The sequence below is a fragment of the Netta rufina genome (assembly GCF_964035555.1).
Source record: "Netta rufina genome assembly, chromosome: 12".
Classification (NCBI taxonomy): domain Eukaryota; kingdom Metazoa; phylum Chordata; class Aves; order Anseriformes; family Anatidae; genus Netta; species Netta rufina.
The window spans coordinates 2,223,015-2,236,234 of record NC_140135.1 but is presented as its reverse complement, the minus strand read 5'-3'; the positions used below and the strand labels follow the sequence as shown (position 1 = coordinate 2,236,234).

The 13,220-nt window shown below is 36.2% G+C and overlaps 1 protein-coding gene across 4 annotated transcripts in view; it reads left to right on the top strand.

Annotated features, from left to right (window-relative positions):
* TENM1 (teneurin transmembrane protein 1) overlaps nucleotides 1–13,220 on the top strand; it is a gene marked incomplete at both ends in the record, with an annotated part of 244,904 nt that overhangs the window by 17,226 nt on the left and 214,458 nt on the right. For all 4 annotated transcript variants that reach the window (XM_084293822.1, XM_084293821.1, XM_084293820.1 and 1 more), the window contains one exon: nucleotides 10,928–11,188. In XM_084293822.1, coding sequence (XP_084149948.1) covers nucleotides 10,928–11,188 — 261 coding nt within the window. The remainder of the gene's footprint in view (nucleotides 1–10,927; nucleotides 11,189–13,220) is intronic.

Here is a 13,220-nt window from a genome sequence, read left to right as displayed (position 1 = left end):
ATTTCCATTAAATTGTTTTAAACTGCAGCATAGCTGACCTTCACATCTGACTGCTGTTATCGAAATCTCTACGGTAAACTGAACGCTTGAAAAAAGAAGGGAGCAGAAATGGTCAGAATTTTTTTTGAAGGGATTTTAATCTCCCATTTCTTGATCACATGGAACATTTGATGACAAACCTCTCGAGGTTTTTGGGGAAAGAGGGGTTATTTGACTGACAATCTGTATCCCCAGTTGGCTAATCAAATGCAACGGATGTGCCAAATTGTCTTTCATATGTTCTCATCGATGTCAGGTTGGCAGCCAGATGTAATTGGACTTGAATGGAAGTACTGAAGAGCTTGCATGCATGCTTTCTCTCTTTCCTGTTCCAGGATTAATCAGAAGAGTGTATTTGTTGGTTTAAATGTTCCTTAATTGTTTAATCTAAATTAAGGTATACATGTATACTGCATCCCTAGTAGATGTTCATGTGTTGAGATCATCTACACCACAAGTAAATTTTTCAAAGATCTGGAAAAAAGGGGGTGGGGAAGTGCAAATGTGTGCACTTGTAATCCTAAATAGTTCAAAGTTTCACTGTCCTAAACTCTGAAGCAGGAAGTGTCTCACAGTTTGTGTTGATTTTTAGTGGAAAAGGTGATCACACGTTAAAAACTGTTATTGAATGTACAGGGAAATGGGATATTTTAACAGTGAAAAATGAATCAGTGTGGATTGGATTTTCAAAATCATGAAAAGAAGATTGGATTTCTAGGTTTATTGTTAGAGCATAACCTGCTGTCTCTTGAAAACCTCACCTAGGAGATGGTTTTAAAATGCTTTGTTGTGCTCTGATACTCTTCATTGAAGGCACTGAGCAACCTGATCTAACTTGGCCTAGCTCTGAGAATGGGAACAGGCTGCCTAAAATCCTTTCAAGTTTAGTTATTTTAAGGTTGTACAATTCTATATTTAAATAGTTCTGTGTCAGTATTTATGTATATGTAATATTTCACACTCGTGTATTTATATATATAAAGAGAAAGAAGTACAAAATTAGGTATATTTTTCTGCCAATCTTTGACATTCCACTAAAAAAAGGATGGATGAAAATTTCAAATTTTGTCACCATTTGACAGTCTTTTCAGCTGTGGGAGCTTGAGAGAGGAATTGGATGTACTTCCAGCTTACAGCATTTATGCTGCTGATTCCTAAGGTATGAAGGGGCTGGTTGGTAGCAAGTGCTCTGACCAGCGCACTTGGTGATGCTGGAAGCTTGCAGGCTGGAGTTTGTCAAGCTTTAACCAATCTAATCAGAAAGAGACAAATATTTATGTCTCTAAAGAGCTATGTAACACTTGTTTTGGTTTGTTATGTTTCTTGACTTCTCAAAAATCACAACAAATAGTTCACCCTTCAGAGCCAGCAAGTGTCTGTCAAGATTTACAAAGCTGTCCTGATGCTGTCTTTTCTCTCTCACTAGCAGCTTTTTAATTTCTGATCTGTTGGTAAATTCTCTGCCCTGAATTTCCAGCAGATTCACAACAAGAAGGAAAGGATACATATGCTAATCCTGTCAGAGGTTTGTTGGTTTGGGTTAGGGTGATAGGAGCTATTGCTCCTCTGTTTCTCCTGTTCCTGTGGTGGCAGGACTGTGACAGCAGTGACCATCTCCTGTTTTTTGTCTGCTGAATGCAGAGCCTGGGGAGAGCCTTACGCCTCACCCATTCCTTTCAAGCGATTCTGCCTCCAGATGCTTACTCTAATTGCAAATATTCAAATTGCAAATACTCTATTGCAAATACTTCTTCCTAATTTTCGGGATTTTTAAAGATTCAAGAGTTGGAATGTGATCTTCGTCAGTGGATGAAAGTCCTACAGAAGCCTTGCTCCCGTTTGTGTTGTTTCAGACCTGAAATAACTCTTAGGTGTGTTTGCTGGGTGACCCAGGGTGACACAAACCACCTTCCTCCACTCCAGCCTGCCTCTGGGCACTGTCAGACCTCTAACTTAAAAGGACAATGGGTGATAGATTCTCTTTTAAGCAAATTTTAAGTGACAGTAGACCTCCGTACCTTTTGGTGGAAGTCAAGGTGAGACAGTTGTGCTGACCTGTGCCCACATGCTTTATTGCCCACATTCTTTATGTGACCCACTGGCATCATAGACAACTTTTCTGGATTTACAGTAATGTAAATGAATTCAATTATGATGTGCTTTGGTTGTTTTTAATATATTGTCATCTAACACTTTCTAAGCCAATTAAAATTGTACAGATATCTGCAGTTTTATATTCAAAAAAAGCTTTGGTATTCACTCATGTCAATGGTTCTTCTAGAATTTTAAAAGAAAACAAATTCAGTACTTTTAGAAACAAAACGTGTATTTTAAAAAAATTTTACAAACCAAAATAAAAACTGTTGGTAGAAATTAATTTCATATTTCCATCCTGAGTTCTATTAGAAAGCAATACCTATCATGAAATCTCTAAGATTGATATTTGAATGAAAGTGATTCTGCTTTAAATGTAATTGTGTTCAGAAATTACTTCCAGAAGTTTGTAGATATGTAGCAACAATCTGAGGATAATTTCACATTAAAAATTGGTAGTATACAATTTATACTCTGGTAAAAAAAAAAATTGTCCATCAATCTTCTCTTAAATGAGAAAGAGGCTTCCAAACTGGAACCGCTGCCTTATCTATGCCTGGTAAGTTATAAGTAGACAGGACTAAAGCTATCAGTACTCCACTGCTTCGCTTTCTGTTGTTAATCTTGAGGAAGAATATTAATTCATATGAAACTTTCAAAGAGAAACATTAGTGTTTTTTTTTTTCTAGATTATTTGATTCATAGTTTTGCTGTACTTCATAAAAGTCTTTTTTCTTTTTTAGTAAAAAAATAAATAAATAAAACTACAGACTAAGACTATAACCAGCTTTAATTTTGAAAATTTAATGACAAGAAGAAAAGATCTATTATGAATTGCTTCCTTTAAACACATACACAAATGCCAGAACTTGTAAGTGACAAATGATTTTAGAACCAAGGAGACTTTAAAAATTCTTGAAAGAAAATAGAAGTGCATCTCTTATAATGCACCGTTTGGAAACAACAGATCTTTTTTTCTGAAAATTCTTTCTTTTGTAATATATTTTTGCATATGGAAAATGAAATTGTAATTGAATGTATTGTAAGACAACTTTTCCAAAATCTATTTCAACTCTAGATTACAAGAACGTCATTTATTCTCACAAATGATGCTGAGGTTCTTTCTTGTCTGTGGTAATTAGATTTTTTCCCTCTTGCCTTTAATAGGGTAGAGTTAGTGTGGTCATTATTTGAGACTAAGTACGTTTCTTTTATCAGAAATTTAGGTTAAATGCTAACTCCTGGCATTTGCTGTGGTTTTATAACTCCAAAATTCATTAAAGGAGATATGTTTATGAGTGCCTGCAATAGAAATTCCTCTTTAACAGAGTCTGTGTAAAGGGAAGTATTTTACATCATAAAGCTGCACTTTAAGAACAGGGAAGGCATTAGCCAGCAATATTTAAGATGTATTTGAACTTGAAGGATTAAATTCCTGATCTATCGGAAAATGATAATGTTTCTTTCTAAATTAAACTGAGACCTACTGCATCCACATTGTATCTCTAGAAGCCTTATCTCTGACGTTTTGCTAGTTACTCTTGAAAACACGATCTCCAGTGTTGTAGATTTCCAGTGGTCTACAAAAAGGATTTTCCTCTTCTTGGAAGAAAGGATGTTTGTTCATGTCTTCCTAAAATTAGGATGATTTCTATGCAAAATTTGAGAACTATGTTTCCTTATACATGTTGGATTTTAATAGTAATTTAAAAAAAATAAATAAATCTGCTCTAAGAACTCCAGGCACATTTTTAAAATTGGTGCAGTCTACTCCTGACAGTCTGCTTCTGCCCTATTTCTATGTTTGAAGAATTAGTTTGAAGAAGAGACTTCGAAGGGTGTTTGCCATGAGGCATGGCTTGGAACCTCATCCTCTGCTTCCTCTGGGGAAAGACCTGAGAAATAGTTTCTTTCCTTCTCGTAAATTTTACAAGCCTAAGGGTTTTGTGAAAGTGCAAACTTCTTCTGTAATCCCTTAGTTGCCTAATCTGCAAATTTCATGAAATTTCTCAGTGTTATAGCAGACTCTGATTCCCATTTTAATTCTTCCTTATTTGTTATTACTTTTATTTTTAATTTATTAGTATCTCTGATGGTAACTGGAGATTAATATAAGAAAGTAAACCATAGAGATAAGGGAATCATAAAATCATAGAATGGCTCGGGTTGGAAGGGACCTTAAAGATCATTTAGTTCCAACCCCACTGCCATAGGCAAGGACGCCACCCACTGGATGAGGTTGCTCAGGGCCTCATCTACCCTGATCTTGGAATGTAAGGAAAAGTTGAAGTACAGTAAAAGAAAGCGTGCAATACTGTATCTTTGATATATGCATAAAAACGCAAATGATACCTTCTATGTGCAGATTACTTATGTGATTATTTTCTTCCTGAAATAAATGCAGCTGAATGTTTTGGACTGTGATAATAGTGTAGCAAGTGATAAGTGGTTTATAAAAAAAAAAAAAAAAAAAAAACAGTGTAAAGTGCTTTTGCAAAATATTTGACTTTTTTACGTCTTCCTCATTGATTTTTGTATGAAAGGTTGCTGAAGTTTAATGTCCTTAAATAATATTGTCCCAGGAAAAAAGTAGTATGTTCTCAACATGGAAACAAGAAAAAATAATAATAAAATGAAACTTTAATAAATCAAATGTGAATGCACAGAAAAAAAAAAAAAAAAAAAAAAAGAAAAGAAAAAGAGAAAAAAAAAAAAAAACGTTCACTGAGTTATCTAGCAGGTTATGTCACATGAATGACTTTATAAAACAGACTTAAAATGTCTACACATTTACTTCTCAAGTCCAGTATAAAGCCAGTAAACCATAGTGCTGAGGTGAGAAATGAGAAATTTTCAGGGCTATTGAACACACTGAATTTAGTAGAGTGCTCAATAGCCCTCAAAATTTCTCATTTAGGAGGGTGCATATGTATTGCTTCAAAAACTGGACATTAATTTCTTTCCCCATTTGATTTACTTTCTCCTCCCCTCTCCTCCTTCCTCCTCGTATCTATCTTTTGCCACGAGTAGCTGGCCTTACCTTCTCATTTTGAAGCATATGAAATGCACTTGCTGATTAAACTATTGGTGGTAGTTCAAAGTGTGAAATTCACCACGTAGTACTGGAAAATCCCATGCCATACAGCAACCTCAATTACTGCATGTTTGGGGTATTTTTTCCCCTGCATTCGTACATTAGCTTGGTAACTTCTGTAACTGTGATGCTATTTGTGTTAATGTATATTATTTGCCTGTGTGGAATTGCTTCCAATTTTCTTCAGATTATTCCCATAGGATCTGCTCCCTAGAGTGACATTCCTGGTATTCTCAAATAACCTCTAGTGTTAAAAAAAAAAAAAAAAGGCAGACTGACATCAGATGAGTATTGTATAACTAGTATATATAGTATAAACTTCCAAACTTCCAATACACTGACATTTTCTCCCTCCGTCAGAGCTACTCAGGCTCCCCCCAAGTTAATGCACAAAATTTTCTTTATAGTTTTGCATTAGCAAACATAGAGCAATTTGTACATTTCCACATGGAGAACTGATTTTGTGTGCATTTGGGTGGGGAGATTTCTCAGAATAAGAAGAACCCTATACCAAGACTTAAGGATAAAATAAATTTCTGAATCAATGATATTCAAAGAGACTTTTAAAATATATAAATCCAAATGGCTTTATTAGGATTCAGACAAGGCATGCAATAGCAACTGGTCAAACTATTTCAGTTTATAATAATTGTCCATTTTTCTGTAAGTTCTTTCTCTAGTCAAACGGATAAATAAGTATTTTAAATAGGTATTATTATTTGTCATTTTGTTATTTATACTAAATTACATTTTTCCATAAGGGAGTATGAATATTTGAAAGGATTTGTGCTCATCTCTTCTTGAACAGTTGTTTTGTTTGTTGTTTTTTTTTTATTATTATCATTTTAAATATTTATTTATTAAAAAAATAATAATAATAAAAAAACATAACTACTCCCCTAGTTAGTTTTTTTAAAATTAGCAATATTCTTGGCAAACAGAAGCAATGTGGAAATTCCACAAGTCCTGCAAGTCCACTAAGGTCTGCAGAAATCCTCAACTGAAGAGCGGAGCCCCACGTTGTTGGTATGTGCGCCTGGCAGGTATGAAGGACAATGAGATTGTCCTGAATGTGCCCTGGGATAAATGCTTTGTATACGCATGAAAATGCAATTAAGTTTTTAACTCTACTGGTAGTTAAATTAATGTTGTAGTAATATCCCAAATAATGGGTGGGTGTATCTGGAGAGAGAAGGCAGAAGTTTTCAGTAGCTCTTGTTTGGTAGGAGCGGTGTTAGAGCTGGCTGCCTGTTCAGCTACACCATTCTTGTTTCAACTTGAACTTCTTAAAGAAGAGAAAATGCACCGTTGTCCAATGAGGTCAAATTTCTCTTTAACTGCTCCTCTCTGAAGATTTTTTTTTTTCCCCAGGAAAACTAAGTTTTGTAAAAGTAGAAAAGTAGAAAGAAAGGAATCTGTTAATTGAAATGCTGATGAGTTTTTGTAATGCACCCAGCCTTCTTTCCATTTTCTGTTCATAAAATATTTGACGTTTCTTTATGTTTTCTTTGTTTTCTTTTATATTTCTTTTAATTTTTTATATCAACTTCTCTTAATGAGAGTAAGGGATAAAAAACCTGCTTTTAATAGTTCAGCTACAATGGCTACAAAGCTCAAGAGTTTAATATTCTGATATGATCTTCCATATACATTCGTAACAGAAGCCTTTTTTTCCTCTTTCCACAGTTCATGCAAAAATTTGAATTTCATGTTAATGTTCCCTCATTTCTCTTGTGACTGTCTTTTTGGTAAGACTAAATCTGTCATAAATCCACTTGAACTTTATCTCCTTGTGGAAATGTGTAGTATTTTAGGTAACAAGGTTAGATATGCTGGCTAAACCAGACACTCCAGGCACACTAAGTACTTTTCAGAAAATGCAGCCCATGGGAGTTACTACAAAGGCTTGTATACTCAAGGAATAGGTTATTAAGGCAGTATATTGAGTTGGACCGTGGTTGGCTATGAGTTGTAGCATAAAAAGTCACTTTATTTTTCTCTGCCAAAAAAATAGCTAAATATTGAAAATGCTAGCTGCTACATTTTGAATTAACATACAGACTGAAGGGTAAATTCTGTGTTTCTTAAACATGTGTGATCTAATTAGCATTTGTGAGATTCACTGTGATGAATTTTCCCACTGGCATACGCAATTGCAAATGGCAAGACTGTAGGCTGCAGGCTGCCTCTGGTGGACATCCATGGAGGGAAGTGCCTGCATCCTTGCTCCCTGAGGGCCTGGCATCAGCTGACATGGCTCATGAAGTTTCCAGAGTATTTTCAATTGCAGGAAAGTTTCTTTGCTGCTGAAAATAAGTAAAAATTGGCTTTGAAGGGAAAGGGGGTTCAGAAGGTGCTTAATGTGTTGTTATTTAGTTGACAAGGAGAGACATAACCTGAGAAATCTGCTTTGCTGTAGTGCTTCACAGAAATCTAAGTTTGAAAATGAAAATAAGACTGCTTTTTGAGAGAATGATATAAGTGTTAGGGAATTGTTCCAGTGGAGGTTATTTCTGAAGTATGGGCCTTGACCAAAATGTGAGTGAATATTAAGTCTGGTAATTAATTCTTTTGGTTCTTATTCCATGAGGTTATAAATAAGTGTGTTTTTCAATATAAATATTTCTTGAGGTACATCAATGAACCATAATTCTTTGGGAATACTTTCCCTCCAGTTCTTAGGATAAGCACTGCAGACCTGCTGGTCTTCTTAAACACACTTGTCCAAATGCATTAGTCTAATTTACTTTCTTTGAATTTTGTATGACTTCAGCAGATAAATCTTTTTTTTTTTTTTTTTTTTGATAATATACTTCTTTAAATGGCAGTATCTGCTTATTCCTCCTTTTCATGTTATTTGCTAAAGCGTGTGCTGACCATCAGAATTTTCTGTTGGAGTGGACGATGTGGACGTGACCCCTGCATGTGACAAGCTGGTGCCAGCCACTGGCCAGCACGATTTAGAAGGCAGCATGTGGAGTGAAGCTCTTGTCACTTTTTTATAGTAGCTCAGCTCATTTAAGTGGAACTTTAAATCAGTTATTTTACAAGGGAGCATTCACTCACTTTTTGTTAATGAAAGTGTTTGTGAACTAGTGGCATCTACAACCTCCTTTTAAAAGAACAATTCAGTCCTGTCAGGGTGGAACAGCATCAGCCTGTTTATGGGATTCACTCTTTATTGCATTGATGCTAGGCGCTGGGTTAGTTGTCCAGCTCCTTTGTTGGTTTTTATTTGGGTTATATACATGTCCTTTTCTGGATTTGGTCAAGAAAAATAAGAGTGACCACATATCATTTGGAACTGTACTTTGTATAAAGGTGGCTTTATTCATTTATGTTCTCAGAAGGAAAGCAAAATTTAGGAGTGTAATTCAGTTGCGATGGTTGTGTCCAGCATCAATATCTGCACTGTTCGTGTCATAAAAAAGTTTGGTCCATGCTGTCTAATTAAACCAAGTGGAACTAGTTCATCATGTATATAATACATAATTAAAATGAGAGTTACAAATAAGTCATTATATGAACAATGCTGCATTTAGTTATATCCGGTAACCTGCTCTGAGATGCCCTCTGTGTATGTCTCCAATGCCCAATGAGCTTCAAAAATCTCAGAAAAGCAAGGCTTTTCTGGAGACTGAATGTTTTGTGTTTACTGTCCTAGCCACAGGGGAAGGAGAGTTTTCTCCAGAGGGTCTCAGTGGAGCTCAAATCTCTCTTGCAGGCATCTGGATAGGATTGAGAACCAGCATCCAGCACAGAGTCTCATCCCAACTGCACAGTTTGCATTTGCATCCCCAAGTTCTGCATTGAAACACTCTTCTTCCTTCCTTCTGCCAGGCAGCCCAGGGACAATTTTGACAGGTCCCAGGCAGCATGAAGGAGGATGGCATTGGAGACATAGATCAAGAGATACTTGCTCAAGTGCCAGCTGTTCCCTCTAGTGCAGAAACTATGCAGCCACCTCCCAACATCTCACCTGCTTTCTCCTAGCCATCTCCATCAAACCTCAGAGCCCACCTCAAGGCATTTGAAAGACTTGGAGACAGAGCTAGTGAACTAGTGATTTTGCAGCTTCCCAAGTGGAGATCTGAGATCAAGTCCTCCTCCTGTGAGCCTGGAGAAGAGATGAGGGTACCGTGGAGGGTGCCATGGCTGCCCTGGCGTGTGAGAGGAGCAGGAGCAGTGATGGTCAGTGCTGCTGCAATGGGCTGGTCCCTGCAGTAGCAACACCAGGGAGCCGGGATGACCTTCCGGGGCTCTTGCACAGGAAAGTGAGGCCATGGCCACTTCTCTCTATTTGCTGTCCGCCCTTTCCCTGCTCTCTAGGAAACACATTGCAATTGCCCAAGCTCAAAGCCCATGTAGGCTCTTGCCACAACAGAGAACTTCAGGAACATTTTTATGGCAAAGAGATTTGGTTTACAGAGGTAGATGATTTGAAAACTGAGCCACTTCAGTCTGTTATATCGTAGCATTTGGTTTGTAGGTTTTGGTCAATGCCTTCAAGAAAATACCAGGGCTTTTAGTTATTTCTGAGAGTAAGCTTAAAATAATAACCGATCCTTTCACTGGCTGGTAAGTGGATTAGTTTGGCAAATTGAGGCTTTAGTTAGGATGACAGTAGAAGCAAATATTTGTCCTCAGTCTCTCTCAATGACCCTTGTCTCTGATGTTTCTTCTCTAGAAATTGAAAGAATACTGTATATGTGTCTGATATTGTATTTAGTCTCTCAAGATGGCATCCCAGGTCTGATGTTCAATTAGGGAGTGCAGTTCTGTAATCCTTATTTAATTAGAACTCCTTGTCTGACTCCCTGGGAGTTGCATTGGTAATTGGATTCTCACAAGTGAGAATATGCAGAGGCCACCTCAAAGGAAAGTTATAATTTGCTAATGCGTCTTACTTACCTGTAGTTCTTCGAGAATGTTTCCTCTGCATATTCACATGGTTTCTGTCCACCTTCTGTTTGTCCTTGGATTGCCCTACAGTTGTGGTGTTTAATAAGAATAACAGAAGTATTGAGCACTGTACAACTCTCCCAAATCTCTGATCACTTGGTGTTATGAGATAGCACTTGTACAGTCCTAGTAGTCACTGCTCTTCTAGGAAGTTCCTGTAGTTCACCAGCACTGGAGAACCAAAACCCACTGGTGTGAATATGCAAGGGCAGCACTCTCAAAGAGCAAGTCAATGGTAAGTAGCCTTTCTTTGCTTTCTGTGATTAACCAAATATTTCTGTCATTATTTTGTAAATTCTATATTTGTAAATTATCTGTGCTTTTCTTATCATAAAATCCTGTTAGATAGCTTTCTGATTTGTGAGATTAATTTTAAAACTGTTATCTTTCTGACAAAAAACAAAAATATCTGTATTTTTAAGGTTTTGATATTAACTCACTTCAGTTGTAAATTGATATGTTGCTATCGGTGTGTACACATTTGAATTACATATTTCTATCTGACAAAGACACAATTGCAGTACAGTATTATATACTTTAGAATGGCACTCTTAAAGAATTATGTTATCGTAGATTAGATAGCAGAGTGAGTCATTGACCAAAAAAGGGTTCTAATAGTGTTAACAATATTAATTTTCAAAACATATTCTCCTAAAGAACACCAAATGTACATTGTTTTTCACTTTTTTTTTTTTCCTAAACACTTCTGTGTTGTGTTTTGTTTGTTTTTTTTTCCAGACATGGAATTCTGTGAGACTCCCCATATTCTGTGCTCTGGCTACCAAACAGATTTACATGGTGTATCTGAGCACAGCTACCCACTAGAGGTGGGTTCAGATGTGGATACTGAAACCGAAGGTGGAGCATCACCAGATCACGCCCTGAGGATGTGGATGAGGGGGGTGAAATCAGAGCACAGCTCCTGTTTGTCAAGCCGGGCAAACTCAGCATTGTCCCTGACTGACACTGACCACGAAAGGAAGTCTGATGGGGAGAATGGTAATAAAGAAATGCATTGAATGTACTGATTAGAAGTAGTAATTCATTGAGACTTTCTTATTCTCCTTTCTTTTCATTTCTTTTCTTTTTTTTCTCTCCTTCCTCCTTAGGTTTATATATTATATGAAAGTTGAAAAGACTGTTTAGTATTTGGATTGTGTTTATAGTGTAGATGGAAAATACGACAAAAAATGAGACCAAATTTCTGTTAAAATACATTATTCTAAAGAGCAATTACTTTCCTATATTCTCTGTTTTTATGCAACAGGGAGATTATCACTTAATTTTAGTGGCCTATGCATTAGGTTCTAAATTAAATCTTTGTGAGTATGCTTAAGTCACACGTTTTGTGTGCAATCCATCCTGCATGTGCTGGCTTCTGGTTGTAGCTTGAAGTCTCCAGAGTTAGGCTAAGCCCTTAGATGCCTTAATAAACAGGGCTGGCTGAGCATATCTCTGTCAAATCTCCGTTCTATGTTCCTCTGGATATGGAGGGGGGGATTCCTGGGTCAGCAGTACTTTTTGTTTTTTGTTTGTTTCAAGTATTCATTCTCTTTTGGGATTTTTTTTGTTTATTTGTTTGCCTTATATTTTAGAAGGGCAAAATGTGTATTAAATTGAGTAACAAAGGGAAAAGAGTCAAATTATTTATCTCAATGCATCATAATCAATGAAAATCTGCTCTCAATGTTTCCTTAAGTGTAATAGTAAGAATATGTAAACAATTTTATCGTCTTGGTATCAACAAGCTTAGCTCATCTCTCAATTTCTGTTTAACAGCTACATGTCAGAGTTGGACTTGATGATAAGGAACTGGACATAAGGATCCTTGTGGGTCCCTTCCAACTCAGGATATTCTATGGTTCTGTGTAGTTAATGTAATTAACTAAGTGGTTAACAATGTTAATAGTTAAAAGTAGTTAGATAAGTGTGGTTTGGTTTGTGTCTTGGTTTTTTACTGGTTAAGAGATCAGGGAAACAGTGAAAGTGGCAGATAGCACTTCAATGTTGACAGTGATATATTATAGTGAATCTATAGTAGTAACATCAAAGAGTTTAATCTTGAATGTCCATTCTGCAGAATGTCCATTCTGTAGTTAAAATATGGGGTTTACACTTGTTAAATATGAACCTGGAAATATATTTAATATATATAATTTATATTATATATATATAATTTCAATGAAATACTCATTTGAGGATTAAGTTTTCTGTGTTATCACATTGTATCATGTTGCAAGAACCAGTTAATCTTCAGATGGCATCCCCCATTTGCATGAAGATCAGCAGATGCCTGCCTTCTTGTAGCATCCTACTTCTGCAAAATTCTGTGTAGGAGTCATCCTATGTAAAGTCTTGTTGTGTAGGGGGGTTTGTTTGTTTTATTTTATGTTTTCCTAAGGCATTTCATTTTTAGATGACAGTTGAAGGAATTGAATCTGGCCTGTCTAAAATCAGTTGGACTATGGAAATGGTTAAAGGGGATGTTATCTTAGAAAGGAATGTGCATGCTTTTACTCTTCAGACTAAGAAATGCACGTGGTCATTTATTTTTCAAGTGGATGGGAATTTGACATAATGAATCAGGATTAAGCATACAACTAAGTTATGTATGTAATACAAGTTATGTATTTCATTGAATGCAATGGTGCAGCTGGGTATTCATGATGTTTTGCTAGCCATACAAGTTGCACTAAGTATGTCAATCTTGCTGTAGATTAAAATTATTGTAGGTAGTAAAGGAAATGCTTTTGTTACCTTCCTCATCCTGCATTGCAGGATCCGTGGGTTAAGGGTTGTTAAGATGGAGACATAAGCATTAGGTTTCATCAGCAAAGAATGGAGTGGTTTCTTCTAAATGCTTTTCTTACAGAATGAATTTAATCACTTTAAACTCATTTCTTACATGGCCTAGAATGGAACAGAGTAGTGTTTCTGCATGTAGATTTACTATTTGGTTCTTTGTAAGCTTTATAACAAGTTTTTAATTAAAATGATTCTGTGGGTTAGGTATTTGAATATAATTTTTAAG